Here is a 24,266-nt window from a genome sequence, read left to right on the forward strand (position 1 = left end):
AAATTGAACTTGTTTTTAGTGCTGTTGGCTCTGAAGAAGTTTCCTAAGACTCACAAGTTGTCATTGAACTGGTGTGCCAGCAAGATTTTATGTAATCATGATAAAGAATGTGGAAGTGAAGCTGAAAGACTCCAAAAGAGTTGCAGGGTGACCTGAAAGAAGCAGGAACGCCCCTATATGACATGCTAACCTGCTAAAAATAAAGCACAAAGCACCTAAAATTGCACTTACTTATAATCTAATTCTAAAACCACTATTACCACAGTAAGGTATAGAGATTGTACCATCATGACATGGACCTGCCTTTTTGCAAATGTCATTAATAAAACATTTCAGTCATTTCATTTCAATAAAACAAGTCAGTTTGAAGTAATTGTACCATAACATATTGGGAACAATTGAATCTAATCAGATAAGGAACAAGCAGGACAAGATCCAAAATAACGTTAAGCCAATAACAGTCACAGTTTACATTCAAAAATGTCTGGAGGGCCGCTCAGGTGGCGCAGCGGTAAAAACACATGCTGTTCACCAGAGCTGAGATCTCGAATACATCGTAGCGATGCCGGCTAAGGCTGAGCGGCCACATGAACAACGATTGGCCTGTTGTTCAGATAGGGGCGGGATTAAGCCGGATGGGGACTCTCTCTCAGACTAGTGTGATTACGAGCTCTGCTGGCTGGTTGATGGCGCCTGCACGGAGATGGGAAAGGAGTGCGGCAGAGGGTGTGGCTCTTCGTACACAGCGCTGTACTGCACTGCACTCGTCAAGTGTAGGTGATAAGATGTTCGATTGCTGTGCACGTGTCGGAGGGGGCGTGGAGCAGCCTCTTAATAATACACGTTCATTAGAAGAAATTAAAGACCATTGGCCAAGAAAAATAAGAAAGATTAAACCACATAGCTATAATAAGGATCTATCTGATTGTGTCTGAATTCCTTTATTCTCATAGCAGTAAAAGATGCTTATTATTATAACAATTTTTATATGTACAAGTACTAAAACATTGTGCAAATTTAAAGTGGAAAATGAATATTTTAAGTTAATCGAGTGAAAGTTATTTGCTGTCAGTATGTTTACATTTACATTTGTTTACTTCTGAAAGACATTTTTGCGACTGAATTACTGAAACATGAGCTTCTTTGGCAAAAATGTGGTTTTGACTTTTTAAAATAAATTAATTAAGAAATTTATACAAAAAAAAATAAACAAATAAAAAAATCCCACAATGCCTTTCGGCGATGCCCTTTTTTTTTTTTTTTTAGCCTGGAATGCTTACAGTACAGTTTTCCTCTTGACACATGAAGACCAGGTGTTTGACATGAAATAATTTGTATTTTTTGCTTATCTGAGTTTAAATAAGGCAGCAATGTGAGTTTATTCTCAGCTCGGTGAGTAAAAATCGTAGTTTATTAAATAAAGTCTGCAGTTTGTTCAGTTTTCACCGAGTCACCGGTGTGTTGCAGTTGCGTTGCTGTGGTAACGCTCGCGCTGTGAATGCTTTTGTGCTCGTGTTTATTGAAACTTCAACTTTTAATTTTCTTGGTTTTTATTTTTCATTATTAATAACTGTTTTATAACCTAATTATGTTACAGGGAAATACCGTGTGGTAATGTTTTATACTGTTCATAAAAAATAAGATATAACAGGAGGAGAAAAAAATCTGAGAAAAACACCCCCTGTCTTCTGACTGGCTTTACATTTACATTTTAGTCATTTAGCAGACGCTCTTGTACAAAGCGACTTACAATTGTGACTGAACATGATTTTGGGGCCTTGCTCAGGGGCCCAGCAGTGGCAACTTGGCAGTGGTGAGGCTTGAACTGGCAACCTTCTGATTACTAGTCCAGTACCTTAACCACTGAGCTATAGTAGGACAGTGGGAGATTAGTGTTTAAGCCTGGACAGCCTGGACACCTACACGGACAATGATTGGCTCGTCCGTCGGGTTGGATGCCAAAGGGGATTCCTCTGTTATTTGTTTGTTATTTGCTTTGTTATTGTATTTTTGTCAAACCTAAAATATATTGAATTTTTTATATAACAAAATACTTCCACTTTTAGCTGATGATTTACAGTGCTTATCTGTTTTAGGCAGTGTGGTGGTACAATTATATTTACTTAATTCTTACTTTAATGTGATAAACTTGGCCCCACGTATGTTCACTGCATTTGAAATTGAGAAAATATCCATTGGAATTATTATTATTTTTATTAGTCATTTAGAATAATGGAGGAATATGAAGTTCTCAGGCAGATCGGAGAGGGTGCCTATGGAAAAGCACTGCTGGTTAAAGAAAGAAGCAGCTCAGCAAACCACTGTGTCCTAAAGCAAATCAACCTGAGCCGGGTAAGTCAAGTCAAATGTATTTATATAGCGCTTTTTACAATGGACATTGTCTCAAAGCAACTTTAGTGGGTAGCACTGTCGCCTCACAGCATGAAGGTCCTGGGTTTGATCCCCAGGTGGGGCAGTTCGGGTCCTTTCTATGTGGAGTTTGCATGTTCTCCCCGTGTCTGCGTGGGAGAACATTTCCTCCCACAGTCCAAAGACATGCAAGTGAGGTAAATTGGAGATACAAAATTGTCCAGGACTGTGTTCGATATAACCTTGTGAACTGAAGAACCTTGTGTAATGATTAACTACCGTTAAAAAGTGTAAAACATGACGTTAAAATCCCAGTAAACAAACAAACAAACAGAGCAACTTTACAGAATCCAGGACCAACAGACCAAACCCCCCTGTTGAGCAAGCCGAGGGCGAAAGTGGCAAAGAAAAACTCCCTTAAAATACAGAAAAAAACTTGAGAGGAACCAGACTCAGCAGGGACCCCCATCCTCCTTGGGTCTATACAAAATGTTATCTCTCCAGTTAAAATACATTTAAAGTTGATTTTTAGTGCTGATGTTGGATCCAAACGTTGTCTGGAACTTGGTTGTGGTTGTTACCTACAAACCTAGTCATTAGCAGGCACCAGGCTTTTTTGACAGCGTGTTCTCTGGCTGCTGAGCTGTTGCACCTAGACTCACACTAACAGGCTTGTTTTGAAGGTGGCATCCTATTAGAGTGTTATTTTGAAAATCAGTTTTTTATGCTACCAGTGTTTGTTTACAGATAAATATGCTGTCTGATTATTTTTTACTACACCACTGCCAACAAATGCATAGTTATATCCAGTAATTTAAAGAGGTGTCTACAAAATTTCCCTTTGTAGTGCACACTGCTTAATATTTTAGGGAACTCTTTGTAAGATATTGCAAACATATTGGGACGAGAGAACAATTGTCAGAGGTATAGTGACATCTAAAGACATTCCAGGACAAAGCTTTACAAAATTATTGCTTAATGTGATTAAATAGAAGTTATTATTTCATTCCATTTTCTTCCTGTCTAGTCTAATTTAGCCTAATTTAGAAATAGCAAAAAAACTATTTTGATTTGTGACATTATACATATGCCTGGGGTACAGCTCCTACATTGCACTTCTCCCTGTTTTTTATCTCGCTTTCTTTTTTCCTTTCTCTTTTGTAGATGTCTGCTCTAGAAAGAGATGCCTCCAAAAAGGAAGTGACATTACTATCCAAAATGAAGCATCCAAATATTGTTGCCTTCTTTAAGTCATTCTATGGTTAGTGAGTTAATCCACTTCTGCAAAATATACATTTCTGCTAAGACATTTCATGTTTGTTTTAATTATAAGACGGACAGTATCATTTTAGGGATTTTTAGAAAATGGCTTGGTGGTGATGTGATTTAGGGGTTAAAACCCAAGGTTTAGGGTTTAGCCCTGATGCTTACCAATGAAGCTTCTCAGTAGTGCTCCAAAAGCAGCCTAATTACATCCTGCATGTATGTGTGTGTGCGTGTGTATCAGAGAGGAATAATCTCTATATAGTGATGGAGTATTGTGATGGTGGGGATCTCATGAAGAGAATCAATATGCAAAGAGGACAACCATTTACAGAAGAGCAGGTACGCTTTACACAGACACTCACACATCTACTTACTGATGTACTGATTAAATGAACACCTGAACCAAATCGTATTTCAGAATGGAAACTATAGAAACTACAGTCTCTACCCGCTTGCAACAGGGTCAGCTGGGTAGTAAAAGAATATACAAGTACAACACAAACTAGCATGTAATTATTATTTTAGTGTTATTTTAGTGCTGAGAATGGTCCAGCGCCCAAGCATCATCTAGTCGGTACGGGTTCTATGGGGTTGCTTTTATTTGATAATGGGGTACAGGGGGGTGACAAAGTGTTGGGCTACAGTCAGTAATTTTATACCCACAAAGTTCATCTGTATAGTAGATATACAGGGGTTGGACAAAATAACTGAAACACCTGGTTTTAGACCACAATAATTTATTAGTATGGTGTAGGGCCTCCTTTTGCGGCCAATACAGCGTCAATTGGAAATGACATATACAAGTCCTGCACAGTGGTCAGAGGGATTTTAAGCCATTCTTCTTGCAGGATAGTGGCCAGGTCACTACGTGATGCTGGTGGAGGAAAACGTTTCCTGACTCGCTTCTCCAAAACACCCCAAAGTGGCTCAATAATATTTAGATCTGGTGACTGTGCAGGCCATAGGAGATGTTCAACTTCACTTTCATGTTCATCAAACCAATCTTTCACCAGTCTTGCTGTGTGTATTGGTGCATTGTCATCCTGATACACGGCACCGCCATTGGATGCACATGGTCCTCCAGAATGGTTCGGTAGTCCTTGGCAGTGACGCGCCCATCTAGCACAAGTATTGGGCCAAGGGAATGCCATGATATGGCAGCCCAAACCATCACTGATCCACCCCCATGCTTTACTCTGGGCATGCAACAGTCTGGGTGGTACGCTTCTTTGGGGCTTCTCCACACCGTAACTCTCCCGGATGTGGGGAAAACAGTAAAGGTGGACTCATCAGAGAACAATACATGTTTCACATTGTCCACAGCCCAAGATTTGCGCTCCTTGCACCATTGAAACCGACGTTTGGCATTGGCACGAGTGACCAAAGGTTTGGCTATAGCAGCCCGGCCGTGTATATTGACCCTGTGGAGCTCCCGACGGACAGTTCTGGTGGAAACAGGAGAGTTGAGGTGCACATTTAATTCTGCCGTGATTTGGGCAGCCGTGGTTTTATGTTTTTTGGATACAATCCGGGTTAGCACCCGAACATCCCTTTCAGACAGCTTCCTCTTGCGTCCACAGTTAATCCTGTTGGATGTGGTTTGTCCTTCTTGGTGGTATGCTGACATTACCCTGGATACCGTGGCTCTTGATACATCACAAAGACTTGCTGTCTTGGTCACAGATGCGCCAGCAAGACGTGCACCAACAATTTGTCCTCTTTTGAACTCTGGTATGTCACCCATAATGTTGTGTGCATTGCAATATTTTGAGCAAAACTGTGCTCTTACCCTGCTAATTGAACCTTCACACTCTGCTCTTACTGGTGCAATGTGCAATTAATGAAGATTGGCCACCAGACTGGTCCAATTTAGCCATGAAACCTCCCACACTAAAATGACAGGTGTTTCAGTTATTTTGTCCAACCCCTGTAGTAGATAGTTGTACCTAATAAAGTGCACAATGAGTTTATACAATAAGACATTTTTGCTTTTGTACAGATTATGAACTGGTTTGTTCAGATCTGCCTGGGCCTTAAGCATATCCATGACAGGAAAGTTCTGCACAGAGACATCAAAACCCAGGTAAATAATGCTTACACTTTACCCTAAAGTGAATATGACAACAAACAATTCTGCCAGTTTCAGTTGCTGCAGAATTCAGGTTTGTACTAGACCAGTCAAATGGAGATCTACCACTAACTGACTATATACTCATACAGTTTTTGTGGTAAACCTCACCCTATCTTTGCACGTAAACAACTTAGGCAGAAACTGGGAACTACTTTTTAACATTACAGCAAATAAGGTTTTAAAATAAAATGCATTAGGTGCATGCCAAATCATATTAATGTTGTGTGTAACATGCTGTTGTAGAACATTTTCCTTACCAAAGGAGACACAAAAGTCAAGCTTGGAGATTTTGGCATTGCTCGATTGTTAAACAAGTAAGTACAGACATCATTTGAGAAGATTTGTCAGGTTGTTTGTGTGTGTATATAAGATTTAACAATGTGCTCATCCATTTTCCTCATATATCCTTAGATGTAGTTCTAAGGTATACATATTGGCCAACACCTGATAATGTTCTGATCCCACTTCATAAGATCTTAACAGTAAATCAGCCGATGGTTCAAAAATCAAAAACAAACTATATTAAAAATATGCTCCTCTATGCAACAGTAAACATTGTATATTGTATTCAAATACATACAAGTAACAGCAAATTTATTATGTATGAATGTTGTCAATATTTTTGCATCTTCTTTTCTGGGGCAGCACAGCAGAGCTGGCAAGAACATGTGTTGGGACACCATACTATATATCTCCTGAGATCTGTGAGAACAGGCCATATAACAACAAAACGTGCGTACTGGCAAACTGTTTGTTTGTTTTATTGCTGTGCACTTGTGTTTTTAAATTTATGTGAATTTGAAGTCAGGCCAAAAACAAATATTTTTACACAATACTGTGCAGTTAGCTATGCGGTTAGTGCACTGCAAAGTGTGCTTTATTAGCCGAAATATGCTAAAAATGGGTTGGAACCTACCCTAACTGTTGCCAAAAGCTCATTTTTTGTTTAATCTGGTCAGATAATCAGAGTAATTGTGGGTAGATATCAGAAAAGTCTTTTTTTCTTTACAAGCCTTCCAAATAAGTGTAAGGAGGCATTTGATAGGAGTTTTGGTGACCCCAAGATGAATTTCTTTTCTGTAACTCTCTCTTCACTGTGCATGGGTCCTTGTTCAGACAAGTTTGTCACAGTTCTAGTTGATTGGAAAGTTTAAATTTTTCCCTAACCGTAGATCAGGCCATTTTTATAGCAATTTCTTGACATATCAACACACTTTTCAACACAACGTTTGCTTATTTAAATTGTGTTCTCTTGTCTTTCTCATTGTTAAGAATGACTAAGAGAATTAGACCTATGTGTCACCTCATATATTGTTAGACACAGAGCAACTTTAAAAAGGAAAACAAACTTTCATATGAATATAAAAATGCTTTAGTGACATTTTGTTTCCAAGAATTTACAAGGATGCCTTTAACTGTGGCTTATGTGGCTTTGTTAAATTATTATTTCTTGAGCACAGTTTTTGTCTTTTCTGAGAGCAAATGTGCAGCAGATGTGTCTGATCAACAGTTTTGTTCTTTCTTTGTTCTACAGAGATATTTGGTCTCTTGGCTGTGTCCTCTATGAGCTCTGTACACTTAAACATCCAGTGAGTCTCCAAACTCTTTATTTTTATACAAATTCCAGAGCAGAATGTGGCTTGTTTGTAAATGTTTTTATCCTATGTATTGTATGTATATAATATAATATGTATATATACAGTTGTTTGAGCTAAACCCTGACTAAATTACGAATTGTTTGTATTTTCTAATCTCTAAATATTTGCACACAACTGACACATAAAGCCTTAAGTTCCAGATAAAGTCAAAACATCATTAAAGGTCAATAATATTACACTCTTGTAAGAAATATTTACATTGCTGTTATATTACCTCCTGATCTGCTTTCCTCTATTTTTTACACTCTCACACTATATGGTTTTAGATTCGTATGCAGAATGTATTATAAAACATGCCAATAACAATGGTATTGATCACTTATGCAAAAAAGTAATTGACCCATACACTATCAACAACTAAAACCTAACACTTTAGATGAATGAAGATCAGTCCTAATTCTGCCATGTTGAAGGGCTTTTGAACATGAACTGCCTGTTTAATGTCCTGCCAATTGTCGAGGTGGATTTGTTGCATAAACTTATTGCGTAATCCATTTGCTCTTAAGCTTCAGATCACCGATATATTCCTTTAGCAGTGGTTTTGGCATTGCAACTTACCATTGGATGCTTATATGCTTTATGCTTTTTTTTAATGGGGAAATGATGCTTTTTCATGTGAGGCAAGAGAGACTGCCTAGGTGTTTGTCTGGGTTTTTCTGTGACTTTCCAGATAAGTCATTGCTCTTTGAAGAATATTTGTAGGTGACCTGGAAACATTTACCACTGGGAGGTTTTTGATTTTCAAAAAGCACTTACTGTGGTTTGCTGAAGTCTCAAAGCCTTTGAAATGGCTGTGTAGACACTTCAGTTTAACTTTCTCTCTCTTTCAAAATTACTTTTGATTGCAGCAGAGTAGCCTACTACACATTGCTGGGAACATCTAACCACCCCTAAACACCATTAAAATAAAACCTGTTTAGCAATGTGAAGTGGGCTAAATTGTCAAAACAAGAAGCCTAAACCACACTGTGCCTAAATCAAGAGAAATTTCACAACAGATAAGATTAAAAGTAGGAACAGTCTGGAGAGAGTTACAAAACAGTTTCAAATAAGATTAGCATCCGTTGTTATTTCATCATAGATAAAAAGGTTTGAAATGGTATTCGTGGGAGAGTTAAATGGGGAAAACCACTACACGAAGCACGAGGAGCATAACGTGTAAAAAATAAACATAAAGCTTAAAGTAAACTTTTTTCAGTAAGATATGTTTTATAATATCTGCCATAAAGCATTCACAACGCCACAGCATTCCAGGTTAAGAGCATCATACGTACATATAAACATGGTAGGAGTAATGTGTTGGTGTGGAGATTACTGCTCCTTACCAGAAAATCCTGAAAGAGAATATCTGGTCATCAGTCTATGCTCTACAGCTTAAGTGCAATTGGGTTAGGCAAGAAGACAGCAATATAAAGCACAAAAGTAAGTTCACCCATAAAGGCTTTGGAGTGGCCTGGTGAGAGTCTTGACTTGAACTTATTAAGATGCTATGACCCGCCCTTAAACAGCCCCTAAACAGGGCAGTTCATGCCTATATCACTGCAAAGAACCTACAGGGAACAAAGTAGGGCCAGTAAATTGTTTACAGGTTTGAGTAATTAAGAATATGTAATTTAAGATGTTTCCCTAAACAATATTTTTGCTAAATGTTACCTTCCATTAATGTTAACTTTTATACATTTAATGTAAAATAAGTACAAAATAAACTTTATGACTTTGTCACCATTTAATTAGATTTTTTAATCAGACTTGTTCATTTGATTGTTTATACTGACAGTTTGAAGCCAGCAGTCTGAGGCAGCTGATAATAAAGATCTGTAAGGGGCATTATACCCCTGTGTCACAACGCTATAGTGTTGAACTCAGGCTGCTCCTCACACAGCTGTTTAAGGTCAGTCCTCGAGACCGGCCCTCGGTCAACTCGCTGCTAAAACGACCACTTCTGCACAAGCATATCAGCAATCACTTGGACCCACAGGTAACAGACACACATCCATATATTGTACTCTTAGGTTGGAAACTCAGTGCCATGGAATTGCTGTTAAAACGTTGTTGGTTTTTTTTTCTGGTAAAAAATCTAAAATACTGATACTGTTGTATTGATTAGATTAAAAAAAGATTTGAGTCTCAAAGCCAGTTCAGGAGGGATGGCAACCCTAATTAGTACCTTAATTCACAAGTACTTTTTTAATCCATACGAAAATCATTTGACATACTTTAATTTGTTAATTTGTGGTTGGCATGTTTTGTGGGTAATTGAAGGTGTTTTTGTGTCTCAAACCAAATGTTTTTAAGATACTAATGGCACAGCAGGTACTTGTGAGCTATTAGCTTTTCTGTATTTACGGAAATATGCATAAAATACCACAAAACTGTGGCTTTAAACAAATTTAGTGTAAAGTGATAATAGATTTTTTTAATTGCAACTTTGGATCAGAAAAGACACTTTTTATGTTGTTATAGTTGATGGAGGAAGAGTTCAATCACTCAACTCTGCATGAAGTCAAACCTTTTGTACAGCCAGGCTCCAAACAAAGCACAGGTACCCAAGCCAGTTCTAAGCCCACCACCAGCTTACCCAGCTCAGTCTCAAATACAGCACATGTACCCAAAATAGTTATATAAATAGTAATATATATATATATTGTAATCTCATTCTCTTTTAAACTCACCAAGTAACACCAAAACCTGGTTCACTGAAGACTGGACGTGCCTTCCAGTTACCTTCCAGACCAGAACGGAGATGCGCAGTAGCCAAGCCTTCCATACCTCTGTGTAAAGTATGATTTTCATCATAATTTTTTACTCAAAAAATATACTTTTATTCAATAATAAGTACTGTATATAGTATAGTGATATATTTTTTATACATTATTTGAAATTAAGATTTCTCTGGATTCTAAAAAAAAAGTTATTTAATAATTATATAGATAAGTTTTAAAATACATAGTGTAAATTGAGTAAATGTGAAAGGCATGTTTAGTTAGATAATTGAATTATGTGCAGTGAGTCCTGTAACCTTTAACCTTCTATTTAAGAGTAATATTAAAAAATACATTGTTCTTTTCTTATTTGAAGAGAATTTTAGTCCAAGCAGCAGTAAGAGAACCAGGAAAGGCACAAATGTTTATGCCAAAAAAAGAAGACAAACCAAGTCAAAACCTACAGTACTACAAGCACTACAATGTTCAGCTGGACCAAGTGCAGAAACAGCCTCAGCATCAACCTCTTTCTTTTAATCCTGGAGAAGAGAAACCTCAAGATCTGGAGAGACCAAAAGCTATGGAGCCATATCAGCTGTGAGTTTGTGTGTGGTCTGTGGTGATTTTAGTTATTGTTTTTTCATGAAATATGAACAAAATTGCTGGGTCAGTCACACATATACACTCATACACAAAACTGTGTGTTCCATAAACTAAGTCACAGAAAGAAAACGGATGCAGAAGTAACTGAAACCTCACAACTGCCATGAAATACATATCTCTCACAAGTGTATGCAAAACTGAACTGTGAACTGAACTGGGATTATTTTATATGTCACTAGTGTGGCTGCAGCGAGGGAGGAATATCTGCAGAGAAGACAAGAAGCCAATCTGTACAAGCTCAGAGCCCAGAAACAGCTGGTGAGGACACACAACTGCATACACAAACAATTGTACACTGATGTGCCAAATATTAGGACCACCCCCACCAAAAATGTGAATGGTAATATTAACAACTGTGCATGTCCCTGTCAGGGGTATACAGATTGGCTTCTTACGATTTCCAAAACTGCAAGGGATGCTTACAGGTAGCCATAAAGAGAACTGATACTAACCAAAAGAAGAGCTGCTGTGGCTCAAATTGTGATCATTTTAATACTGAAAATAATCAGTCATAGACTCCTGTCAGTCATTGAAAGCAATCACACTGGGCACACAGTTATTGGAATTGGTCATTGGAGCAATGTAAGAATGGACTAACCCTGTTTTCTCCAAGTGTGCATTGTTTACCTAGGCAGGTAAGAGATGGTACCAGGGCGCACAGTACGATAAACCATTTGTCATTGTACCAGATAAAAGGACTAATTGAGATGTTTTGTGGAGTCCTTGTCTCAGTAAGTAAGAGCTGTTTGTATAGCATATTAGGCATTTGGTCCTAATGTTTTGGCTCGTCACTGTAAATGATAAAGTTATTAAATTGATTTTTTACAAACCCAATTGGAACTTTGTATGCAGGGTCTGAGGCCAAGCACAGCAGATGCTGATAGGTACAAGTGCACAGAGGAGAAAGCTACTCCACCTGAGCAAGTACCTCAAGATAAACTACCGGGAGAACAGGTTAAATACAAACATTCTGCCTTTATACTAAGAAACATTGGTTATGAAGGAAACGTGCAGGTGGTGGACTAAATAAAAGAAATTCCACTTAAATTGGAAGCTTGACTTTAAAAGTTAATCGATCACAGTTACAATCACAGCTATACAGGTTTATAACCCAGTGGCACATGTAATCTAGTGACACATACTGCTTAAAATAATACTGCTGTTAAAATTAAACACCAGTATAAAGTCATGGTTCTGAAATGTTCTTTCTAAGAGAACAAATCATGGACCCATGAACAATGGAAAAATTAATAGGGCCTCAATTCACTTATTCACAGTTTTCCTACATTCACACAATGTTTACAGCCAACATATATGAAGTCTATAGGACTGTAAAGTACTCCATATGGCCAAAGGTATGTGGACTCACATTATCAGTATTAATTTCAGGTGTTTGCTCCACACTGGTTGCTAGATGTATAAAATCAATCATGATATGCTTTCACCTTTGTGCCCCATTGCCATAAAGACACGATTTGAAAAGTTTGATGCGAAGAGTATCCAGTGACCTGCAACAAGCTCTGACCTCAGCCTTATTAGAAATGAATTGGATTGTTGATTGGGATCCAGGATTTCTCATCCAACATCAGTGCTTCTTTGTCTGAATGGACACAAATTCCCACAGACACACTTTCCAAGTAAAGTGGAGGCTGTTATAACCACATAGGGTGAGCTTATAGTCAGGCGTCCAGATACTACTGACCATAGAGTGTAGATTCTTACTTCCTTCATCTCAAAGATGGAGGTTGTTTTTAAAACTGTTTGGTGGCTGAGATGGTGATGATGGTGATGTGTTCAGGACTATCTGAGGCAGTTGCAGCAGATCAGACAGCATTATCATGATGAGATTAAAAAAATCAAGAGGAGAGCTGATGCTAAGGTAAACAAAACACTACATATTTTGATGCATGTAAAATATATTACATAAAAAAATTATGTCAAACGAGCTTATACTGCACAATGACCTGCATACATGGTGTGTATCAAGCAAGTTCAAAACATTACAAAAAAGTGTCAATTTGTTTATGAATTAAGGCAAAATTTAAGGATTTGGAATAAATGGGGGAAAGGTTGAATAAGTTCCTCATTTATGCTGCAGTTGTGGCCTCTGCTTTCTTGGTGAGGCTTGTGTATTAAGAAGGTTTGATTCACGGACAGTAATTCATGGGTATCTGTACAAGATACTGCTCGTAGTAAAATCCCATGTCTCAGGCAGGTTGAAATAAGTGCATGTAGGAGGGGGCGCATGATGTTAGGATATCCTGCATAATGTTGGGATATATGAGTATGTGCTTTTGGATTATTGGGATGTCCATTAATGATGTATTTGTACATCTCTGCAGGCCCATCTTAAAGCAGCAGGTACATACGTAGTGGAACCCCCTGAAGAGAAACACCCTCATACACCCAAAGAAGAGCAAAACGTAATTCTTACACACACTTAAATAGGACCGTTTACAGTGGGATTAAGCTTATACATGCTCTCTTAGCCTGCAGATATGGAGGAAGCTTTGAGGCAGATCCTAGAGCAGAACCAGAAGGAGAGAAAGGAGCTTCAGAAAAAACATGACAAGGTAGCTATGTCCATAGTTCCTTTATACACAGGAACCTGAATTCTTCAGCACTGAAGCTTTGTATTTTATGAATGCAGAAAGGAGTGATGTTTGAGATCAAACTGCAGGATGAGGAGCTGCAGGGAAATGAAGAGAAAATACAACAAGAAACCGAGGAAGAAAAGGCAGATGAGGTAAAATGCTGATTGTACAATGAAAACAGTGGCTCTATCTATATTTTCAACCCAGCAGAATTTCATTATAAATTTAAAAACCCACAATTAACCTCTAAAGATAAATAACAGAACATCTTTCACATCAGGGGTTTAAGAGCATTTCACACATAACGATGATGTATTAAATAATATGTAGCCCTAAACTTCTCAGCAAAACTCAAAGCTGCATTTTTTCTTTTTGGATAAAATATTGGATGCTTATTAAAATGAAACAGTAAATGTAGACATTTTACAAGAATTAAGTTAGATATCTGTTTGGCAGGAGGTCCCTCTGAATCAAACACTGACATTCGATGCAGGACAGGAGATCAGATTCTGGAACATAACTGAAGCTAACAGTGAAGACAAGCCTGAGGAGAACATAGAGGAAGGAGCAGAAAAAGAAGCAAAGATGTGTGTTAAAAGGAAGATGTGGGATCAAAAAGCCCCCCAAACCCTTCTAAATGTTCTGGCCAACATGGAGGTATCATCGGTCTGCTCCACGTTTTCTTCTGAATGTGGTATGTTAGATATGAAAAACAATGTACATACATAGGGATGTGGATTATTTGTTCTACTTAGTTCAGTACTTTCTCCTGAAACTGTTATGTTACTGCAATAAATCTAGGCACATGGATTTGGGAGTACTTCAGAAAACCGTTGTCACTTAACACAGTCCACTGCATCAGGAAAAGCAAGCTGAAACTATTACAGTTAGAGCCATACATAAATTATATGCGGAAATGCTGCAAAGTTCTCTGTGCCCAAGTTCATTTCAGATGGACTGAAAGACAGTGGAAATGTGTGCTGTGGTCAGATGAGTCCATGTTCTAACTTTTCAAAATGTGTTTATTATTACAAAATACAATGAAGTTGGTGAGTGAAAACATTAACAAGTCCCAAATTGTTGTTTGTATTGCATTTATTGCATTTTACAAACTGTCTGAAATGGGAAAAAAACAACAACTCCTACCTAGCCGGCATATTTCCATTGTTTTTGTTTTTTTGTATGAAATCAGTATGCAAATGGGTGGCCACAAGCAAACATTTGACTGGTGTTTTTCTGTAGGTGAACCTACCAAGCAAGACGAGAGGAAGAGTCCAGAAGAGCAACGTCCAGAGGAGCGAAGAAAATGGACAAATCGACCTCCTGAGACACTCCTTAACGCTCTGGCTGAGGCTCAACTCACATGCTTAACAATGGGCAAGAATATAATTCACTTTCATTAATGAGTTTTTTTTCTCAATTATTTGCATTATTTTCCTAAACCCACACACTTACACAATTACCATGAACATACACACACTTAATTAGGTTTACTTAGCTGGTATGTGTATGTATTGATTATTTTATAAGCTGCACCCACCAAACAGATTAACTTTGTGGGTATAATTGCTGACTATAGCCCATTTGTTGCTCTGTACATGTTCTCACCAACCCTGTGCCTTATTTATTCATTTAAAGGTCCCCACTGGACCACCACTGACCAGATTTGATGATGATGACAGAACATTCTCAGCACTGCACTGACTCTAACATGGTAAAAACCCAAGTGCATCAGATGCACCAACATTGTTGGGAAATTATCTTTTTAAAAAAAGAAGTATTACTTTATTTGTCACAATACTTTATTTGTTTGGAACCAAGCTGTAGTGCTACAACCAAAAATATAGTCAATAACGAGTGCTAACAGGTGATGTGTAAAGATGTCAGTAAGTATAAACAGTATTTAAAAATACCTTTCATTTAATAAATAAGGTACAGAGGGTTGAAAAGCATAACGAGCAAATTATGGCCACAGTCAGTAACTATGCACACACAGTTCACCTGTATGGTAGATGTAGATTAAAAAACGAGTGCTTAGTGAGTGGAAATGACTAACTAGCATATGTAAAAATATGATTAACTGTATTTATAGGACTTGTATTTCTAGTACAACTGAATAATGAAATGTCTATGCTTTATTGTAGCTACTAATTATGACATTTTAACATTTTATTTGTTTGTTACAGCTGGGTGGCACAGTGGCTTAGTGGGTAGCACTGTCGCCTCACAACAAGAAGGTCCTGGGTTCGATTCCCAGGTGGGGCGGTCCGGGTCCTTTCTGTGCGGAGTTTGCATGTTCTCCCCGTGTCCGTGTGGGTTTTCTCCGGGTACTCCGGTTTCCTCCCACAGTCCAAAAAAACATGGCAAATTGGAAACACTGAATTGTCCTATAGCCGCTAGATGCACAAACCAGTGCATCGTAGTGCCGGTCCCAAGCCCGGATAAAATAGGGAAGGTTGTGTCAGGAAGGGCATCCGGCGTAAAAATTGTGCCAAATCGATGCGCGAATCATGATCCGCCGAAGAGCCGACCCCGCAACCGAACGGGACAAAGGCCAAACAAAAGAAGAAGATTTGTTTGTTACAGCTGGTTCTTTAGGAATCCTTGGTATTTATTTGCTTTTAAAGTTTTCTTTTATTTCTTCATTCTTCCAGGTATGTCTGTTTTCCAGGATGAAGGAACTACAAAGGAAGAGAAGATTTCAGAAGATGCTAAAACGGACATTGATGATAAAGATAAGAATGATTCTGATGTGGAAGTGGATGAGGAGCGACTGGAGCCCAGATCAGATGATGAAGACACGTAGGCTTTTTATTTCTTTATCCTTTAATCTGGAAAAGCCAATCAAATTCACAAGTCTCATTCCACCCTTATGTTTCTTCAGAAACTTTGAAGAGTCAGAGGATGAGCTGAGGGAGGAAGTGAAGGACTCCATGAGGAACCTTTTTACCACAGAGGACAATGAGGAGGGCCAGAGCACAAAGGTGACTGAGGGGTCCATGAAAATGGACGATGGCAGGGGACAGTAAAATAGAGTAGAACCCAGGAACTGGAGCCCCAAGTTGGGCAAAGTGTACCTGAATCTAAAGCAGCACTGACATGTGGGTACATCATAGTACACATTCATAAAGTAACACACTGGTGATGTGAGCTTTTGCTATAAATGCTTAACCATGTGCTTTCGAGTATTTGCACTAAAAAGTTGTTTAGTTGGATAATTAATGTATGAGGGAAAATCACAAGAGCACTGTTGGCTGTTTCCATGAGTACATCAGAAATATTTCACCCTAAAACTGTGATAAATCGTGCTAGTATTAAACCTGATGTAGTAAAACTAAAAAAGTGATTAAAAGATACACTTGTATTCTGTTTTTAAAACTTTAATAAACACTGATAAACACTTTGTATAACTGGATAAGCTCACTCATTTTTGCAAACCTACTAAAATCAGAAACACTTGTAGGTGCTAGTTTTAGGTCTCTTCACAGCTTCTCTGTTGGGTTTAAGTCAGGACTCTGACTAGGCCGCTCCAAAATTTTTACATTTTATTGCTTTTTAGGAATTAAAATGTGAACTTGCATTTGTGTTTTAGATCATTGTTCTTCAGCCAAGCCCAACTGTACCTCAGTTGACAAGCTGCCAGGTGCTCCTCACATTATTACTGCCACTTGGGATTAAAAATGTCTGCAGTTTTCCAGTTTTCTTATGTACCTGAATGAGTTGCTGCTGAACCCCTGGAGCAATTTTTGCAGGCCAGCCACTCATTAAGCACTGATTTAAGATTCTTCAGGTTGGAGATAACACAAGCCAACACTCTGGTTCATTGGAGTCCTTGAGCCTTGGAAATGGCTTTGTTACTCCTTTCAGAGTGATAGTTTTCTTGAAAATTTTCCTCAGCTCTTTTGGTTTTTCTTTAAATTGTGGCATAGTGTTCCTGTAGAAACTTTAGGGTGAGTACTTGGCTTGATGGTTTTGTTTAGGCAGAGTTAGATTTATATTCTACAGAGCTGCTGCTGTTCAATCTGATGAACTGACAATTTTGACTCCAATTTTATTTGTTTAATTAATTTGTAAAGGAATTTATTGATAGAGTAAACACATAGACAATTATTGTTTGTACAAGGGTCATATGTGATGAATGTGTGTACAACTCGCCAACCATATCAGTACTACCACATATACACACATTGACAATCTGCACACACACACACACATGGAATGTAGGTGTGGCTTTTTACATGTTGCGTTGTTTTAGTGCCTCTAATCCCTCCAGCGTACCTGGCACGTCACTACGGCGATATCGGCTCCGGCACTGCAACCCTCCGGTCACGCTACTCTGGAAATAGGGACACAAGGGAGTAAGCTTGGGAAATTTTACTGAACACTATATATGTAAACACAAATATATTACAAGGTAACACTTCATTGTATAGCAGCCACACACAATATTTTATTCCAGAGCGGAGAGAGGAGCTGAAGATGCCTGTACATCAGCCCCTTTGCCTTCAGCATCACAGTGCCCTTTAAAAAATACATTAATTTTCATAAGGCAATGTTTTAATTTGTTGATAGTCATTACCTGTGTCAGACATCTGCTTCAATTATTTCCCAAAGGCCCATCTTTTGAGGTCTATCAGTATGGTATTGACTGTCCACATTATACATTTAAGTCAAAGTAGCATAAAACAAGCCAGCGATATAATCATAGAAAAGCTTAGATGATACAAGATCATCGTAAATGCACCACACACCCTGGATCTTAGCTCAGTCTATCCTAATGAATTGGAGAACATAAGAAAGCATAGTGCGTTCATGCAACCTCCATTAATGAACAAGAATTGGAATTGGTTTGAATGGCTACAGCTACCCAAATTGTCACAGTGGTAACATATTAGAAATCAGTCCTTGTGACTAAACATTATGTTTATAAACCAGTTTTACCAAATATAGCAAGCTAATAGCCAGCTTCCAAAAGTAGTGATTCCCTTTTCTTACAGAACCATGACTGAAATTATTTAAAATCTGTGTGTGACATTTCCAAATCAGTTTAGCAATAAAACGAAGGAATAAAACAAGAATGCTAAAGTAATAAGTTGAGATAGGCTGTCTGATGGCCTTGTCCAAAAGAAAAGCTCACTTGTGTGATTAGGTAAGTCTTTCTTATTTACTGGAGTTTTAGAGCTTGGGGCGGATTTGTGACCAGTGCCACATGCCTTCCTCTGCCTGTCTCCTACTAGTGCCGGCGGTTCTGACCGAGTGGTACAGACGTCGTCAGCTTCCTCTTTAAATGGGGTCTCATGACTGAGAGCTAAGATTGGTCGGTCATCTTTATTGCCTTTCTTTGAATTGGCAGAGGTACTAGCGCTGCTCAGATCGAGACAGGTAAGAAACTTTAATCTCAACTTTTGGGATGTCCATCTTGTGGACTGGTCTTAAGAAGCATGGAATAGACTTGACCAACTAGGCTTGTTAGCAGCAGGGGTCATCCATAAGAGAATTTGATATATCTTTATTGGGACAAACACAACAAAAATGTGGTTTTTAAAAGTGTCATTGGTCTATTAAAATAAATACTAAGAGTTGCAACCGTAAAAAATGTTTTTTTTTTATCTTTGCAGTGCCTGTAAATGTTTTCAACGTCTACAGCCACTATGAATCTTTTATACATGGCACATTTCTTTCCCTGCCTATGGCTAATAAGGGGCAGCCCATGCAAAAGCAATCCGACCACTAGTTATGATGCTAAGTTTGGCATCAGTCTCTACAGAATACTTGCAGAGATAGAGGATGGCTCCAACCTGATCATGTCTCCAGCAAGCATCTCATTGAGTCTTGTACTGCTGCAGATTGGTGCCAGGGGGAACACGCTGGCACAGCTCGAGGGAACCACAGGATCTAACATCAACGGTAAGCCAAGAAAGCTTCCCATCTTTAATTTGCCGCACCTGTTGGGGAATTGAGATTGTTAATAATTCTTGGATGATACAGGGAGCACTTTGTCTTACATTTGACTTACATTTGACTATAAAACCACATATAATAGTGAGGTATAGGTGTCTTGATCTAAGCTTCCTGAAGAAGAAAAAATTTATGTCTGGTCAGTATTTGGCCAAAATATTAGGTGAAGTGTGATAGAGAAGTGTTTTTCTTGCTCTGGGAGTGTTTCCTTTGATAAAATGGTTCTAACTCCCCATCTATAGAGCAATTCATGTTTCAGGGTGACAAGTATGATTTGTATAGGGTCAAATCCTGATGCATGGTGGGTATTATGGTGACTGGTATGACAGAGAGAGAGATGAGCATTTAAACTATTTTGTTTTATGTAATGTCTTAACAATTACTAATTAAGAAACAATCTGGCACCCAAGTGGCGCAGCGGGATATTCCGCTAACGCACCAGCACCAAGTTTCTGAACTCCCAGGTTCGAGACTCGGTGTTGCTGAGTGGGGGTGGGGACCAGACTATATGTGGGTGGGTGGGCCTTTATACACTGTGTAAAGACCCTAATTGGCAGAAGAGACGCCTGTGCAGGAAGCGCAGACAAGAAGAGGAGGGCTGTACATGTGTAAGAAGGCATGGGCAGCGGCGTGCTCTCCTTGGATGCAATTCTGGAGTCTGTCAGCAGTGGAAGACAAACTGGATGGGCTAAATCAGGAGGAAAAATGCATTAAAAAAAATTAAGAAACAACCTTACATATTAAATGATGGTAGTCACTGATATTCTTTTCTCTTTTCCATAGATGTTTGTTTCCAGGATGTTTTATCCCAAACCATAGATGACCTGGAGAACTCTAGTCACAGTGTTTGGCTCCAAGTCACTAATACCCTGTTTATCCAGAGTGGCTTCCAGCTTCTACCAGAATTTACCAAGCATGTCAGGCTATGGTGCAACAGCAGCCTGCTTAATATCAACTTCACCAGCCATCCCAGTTATCACAATGATCTAAATCAGACACATTCTGGATTCCAGCGGCAGACGCCAAGCAAAGGTGAGCTGGATCATCCTGTTTTGTACTATGTAAGGTCATATAACAGCAGTAGGTATGTAACAGTTAGATAAAAAAACACTTATTAATATAATAAAATAGAAATCTTTCCAGTTTATTGTCTTTTCCATTATTTTACCAGTATGCATATGTGTTTCTACTAATACATCTTGCTCACTGCAGGTGAGTTGATCGAAAACAAAGAAGAGATGGAGAAGGCCTTTTGGTTGCCTGCAATGCCCCCCATGACCATTCTAAGCGCAGTAGAGTTCCAGGGTGCCTGGCAAAAACAGTTTCTTTTTGCTGAGACCAAAAATCTGCCCTTCTACTTGGTCGATGGCAGCACTGTCAAAGTGCCCATGATGTACCAGTCGACAGAGGTCAAGTTCGGTAAGTAGTTTACCACTGCAATTTAAGCAATTTACCACAGCGCCACCTGAGTGCCCAGTAGAACAACTGTATGCTGTATGTTCGTCTACAAAAGGCTTTGATGGTCTAAAATAATTTTGTTCTGCCCAGATTAAAGACACCCAGTGCCTGAGGAAGCAAAGCAACCTCAAGACATTACTAGACCTCCTCAATGTTTTGCATCTTGCTTGTAGAAGTGAGGTCCATATTGTAAAAAAAAAATGCAAGTTTACCAATATTTTCAGTCACGTCTGCATTTCCAAAATTAAAATCAGCCTATAGGAAGTTAAATGTGTCGATTAGCTTATGTGTTTGGAAGTTAACAAAAGGTGTGCTTGGTGGAAGTCATCAAGGTGTGCTTGGTGGAAGCACATGCTAGCCCTTACTCTTACAAATTGGTGGCAGAAAGATTTAAAGCATTGTAATAAAATCTGTCTTTGCTTGTTGGCTTCTCAGGACAGTTTTGTTTGCCGTCAGATCAACGCTACTCTGTCCTTGAGCTGCCTTATCTGGGTCAATCTCTAAGCCTTTTGGTGGTTGTTCCAAGTGAAAGGAAGACATCACTGTCACAGCTGGAGGCTCAACTGACCAGTCGCACCATGGCATTCTGGGATACTGGACTGCGACACACCAAAATGGATATTTTCTTCCCCAGGTTAAAAAAGTAGATTATTATCGAGCTGGAGGTACAGCTAAAGCTGAAATGTTTAAGTCTAGTTGAAAAAATGTACTCGTTTACTTGGTGAGGTCTGGTGCCAACTTGACACATAAGCGGTGAGGGAAGAATAAACCCTCGACAGAACAAACAAACACATTCACTCGCTCACACTTACTCACAAATTAGAAGAGCCAATTTACTGTCGTTCATATTAGCTTCAACATATTTTGGAAGGTGGGGCTAAACCAAAATATTAAACCCATATTGATGTAGGGAGAAATGACCAAACTCATCACAGGATTAAACACAGGTTCTTAGGACCCATGTTGTTTGGAGGCAACCACTGTACAAGATGTGCCATTGTGGGAAATTTCATTTTAAGATCATTTTAACTTATTGTACTCTAATTTTCAAGAATTTGGTGCAATTTTCTATATACATTTTATGTAGTAGGAGTTTGCTGCCACACTTGCCAGCCTGTCAGAGATAGTAGTCAAAAACCTAGATAACATGTTACCCATAAACATAAAAACACAGCAGTCAAACTCTTTTAGACCTACCTAAGCCTAGTGACAAAAATCCAAACCATCTTAAGAACATAGAACTTTCTAGACAACTGGGTAACAGTAAAGGTAACATTTACTAGAAACTAGCTAAATAAAATTTGGATGCAAAAGTAACTAGAGACAGTTTCCCATATCATAACAATTGCATAACATGTGTTAACAGGTTCAAGATGCACTCTCGGTTTAACCTCAAGCCTGTCCTCCAGTCTCTTGGGATCTCAGATGCTTTTAATCCCTCTACTGCAGATTTCAGTGGCATATCAGGTAAAATATTTATAGAAAGCCATCATGCCATGTTCCCTTGGACTGCTTGTACAATCTAGGGTTAATCAAACAGAAACTCCTTGGCAAAAATTGATCAAACCCAATACTTTTAATGGTCCTAACAACAATGTTTGAGCTACTGTAATAAATCCTTTTTTACATGTAAGCATACTTGGCTAATAAAGCCTGATTCTGATTCTATAGCATACCTTAATATCACACTCCGTGTCATGTCTGTTATATTCTCTTTTATAGACAGAGAGCGCCTCTATGTTTCAGCGGCCATGCATGAAGCCTCAATAGAGGTGAAGGAAGAAGGAACCAGAGCAGCAGCTGCCACAGGTAAAAGTTAGAAAGAATTTTACACATTACAGGCACCGAGAGTGCCCCGAGAGAGCATAATTAAAGGCATCCTGAAATGATAAGCATCTGCAGCTGAATGTTTGACCAAGGTCAGGCTGGTAAAACTGTTTTTAAGGTCTTTGTGTTTGTTGGAGCAAATAGCCACAAACTTGAAAGCATATTATTTTCATGTAAATGCTTTTAGAAGTGGGTGTGGCTCACACACCTGAACGTAACAGTTTAGATAGGTGTCTACAAACGTTTGGCAATAAAGCATAGTTTAGTCCTATTTTAGAAGCATAAAATGGCTACATTACATTAGTTATTTAGTGGGTCCACATTAAACTGTCTAATGCCATTGTTTATAAAGCTTATCATTTATATTTCTTGGTTTCTTTAGCGATGGTGCTGTTGAAAAGATCTCGAGCTCCTGTGTTTAAAGCTGACCGGCCATTCCTCTTTTTCCTACGGCATGTAAACAAAGGTAAAAACAACTATTCATTAATTAACAAAGACAATATTGTCCACTCCAGAAATACTGGAACTCTTTGTAAAAAAAATTCTTATAAAAATAACTATGTTATTAACATAATTTTACACCTGAAAATATAGGACTAGCTTTTAATTTGTGAATTTATCCTAAGTACATAAACAAGCCTTAAAAATACTCATTTACTGAGCACTTTACTAGGTACACCTATCTGGTACGTACACTTTTTTATAAGCTAAACCTACCATACAGATTACCTACCATACAGTATACTTTTTCCACACCCCAATTCCCCATTTATTAATAGAATGGGCCCACCAAAGGACACACATTCAAAGATTTGGCCCAACTCTTTAGGAATGTGCAAAGTTAGTACTGTACAATATAATTATATTTAACATAGTCTTCAAAGTGTTCTACTCTTGTGTTTAGTGCAGATGGGATGTGTGCAAAAAAAAGTAGCGTGTAACTAGCGTGGTAATGATATGGTAGTGTGAAGAGATGTTTTGAAGCATCTATAACCTTTTACTGGTGCATGTTCTGATAGTTTAGGTTACAGCATTTAAACACCTTTTACATTTTTTCAAGGTTTAGCTTCTTTTCCATCTTGAACACAAAAAGTCTTGTACAAATAATTGTCTCTGATGTATTAGTCAATATGTACAACACTGTAAAATATTGTGGATTTTTTTCTCAGGTTCTTTACTGTTTATTGGCCGAGTGCTGGATCCAGTAGAACAGATTCACTGATCATTAACGTTCCATCTCCTTCCTCATGGATAAATGGTCTCAAAGAAGTGGCTGCATACTCTTAAATAATAATAAGAAGGATATGTATATATGTGTGTAAATAAATCTGTTTTTCAGCACCTGATTGTCTGCAGTTATTGTAACAAACACTTTTAAGCTCTTACTTTATTTGCAATTTCATACCGACACTGAAACTGTGACTTATTGTTGTAAAAATGCACACTTTGTTTAGCAGATTTGATTTTGAACGGATATAAGTGCCATTTTAATACACTATCACTACACTTAATTATCCATACTGACAAAGTTTAAAAAAAACCTTAAATCAATATTTTGTAAAGGCCCCTTTGGCAGCATATCCAGCTGCAGGTCTTCTTGGATACATCTTCATCAGATTGGATGACAAGAATATGTGAA

At 38.3% G+C, this 24,266-nt stretch overlaps 2 protein-coding genes across 6 annotated transcripts; both read left to right on the forward strand.

Annotated features, from left to right (window-relative positions):
• The first annotated feature begins 1,753 nt into the window (after positions 1-1,753).
• Positions 1,754-18,707, forward strand: LOC134324472 (serine/threonine-protein kinase Nek5-like). Of its 5 annotated transcripts, none has more exons than XM_063006331.1 (24): positions 1,754-1,813; positions 2,221-2,352; positions 3,535-3,631; positions 3,878-3,975; positions 5,636-5,719; positions 6,011-6,081; positions 6,413-6,499; positions 7,302-7,356; positions 9,203-9,403; positions 9,889-9,967; positions 10,102-10,205; positions 10,504-10,724; positions 10,970-11,048; positions 11,643-11,744; positions 12,589-12,669; positions 13,133-13,213; positions 13,280-13,363; positions 13,441-13,536; positions 13,841-14,078; positions 14,627-14,761; positions 16,039-16,186; positions 16,269-16,368; positions 17,640-17,742; positions 18,622-18,637. In XM_063006331.1, exons 2-23 carry the CDS (start codon positions 2,233-2,235, stop codon positions 17,646-17,648), a joined length of 2,370 nt encoding a protein of 789 aa, XP_062862401.1. In that variant the 5' UTR covers positions 1,754-1,813; positions 2,221-2,232; the 3' UTR covers positions 17,649-17,742; positions 18,622-18,637. The 5 variants fall into 5 exon arrangements, with proteins under 5 accessions (XP_062862401.1, XP_062862400.1, XP_062862399.1 ...); XM_063006330.1 differs by lacking the exon at positions 18,622-18,637 and adding an exon at positions 17,844-17,906; XM_063006329.1 differs by lacking the exon at positions 17,640-17,742 and having other exon boundaries at positions 18,622-18,707.
• Positions 18,708-19,015: 308 nt separating this feature from the next.
• serpine3 (serpin peptidase inhibitor, clade E (nexin, plasminogen activator inhibitor type 1), member 3) lies at positions 19,016-23,968 on the forward strand. The gene is made up of 8 exons (XM_063006333.1): positions 19,016-19,291; positions 20,126-20,374; positions 20,555-20,761; positions 21,236-21,434; positions 22,167-22,267; positions 22,523-22,609; positions 23,010-23,093; positions 23,797-23,968. The coding sequence occupies exons 1-8, from the start codon at positions 19,036-19,038 to the stop codon at positions 23,847-23,849; spliced, it is 1,236 nt and encodes a 411-aa protein (XP_062862403.1). The 5' UTR covers positions 19,016-19,035; the 3' UTR covers positions 23,850-23,968.
• Positions 23,969-24,266: the final 298 nt, after the last annotated feature.

Source organism: Trichomycterus rosablanca, chromosome 12 (assembly GCF_030014385.1).
Source record: "Trichomycterus rosablanca isolate fTriRos1 chromosome 12, fTriRos1.hap1, whole genome shotgun sequence".
Classification (NCBI taxonomy): Eukaryota; Metazoa; Chordata; class Actinopteri; order Siluriformes; family Trichomycteridae; genus Trichomycterus; species Trichomycterus rosablanca.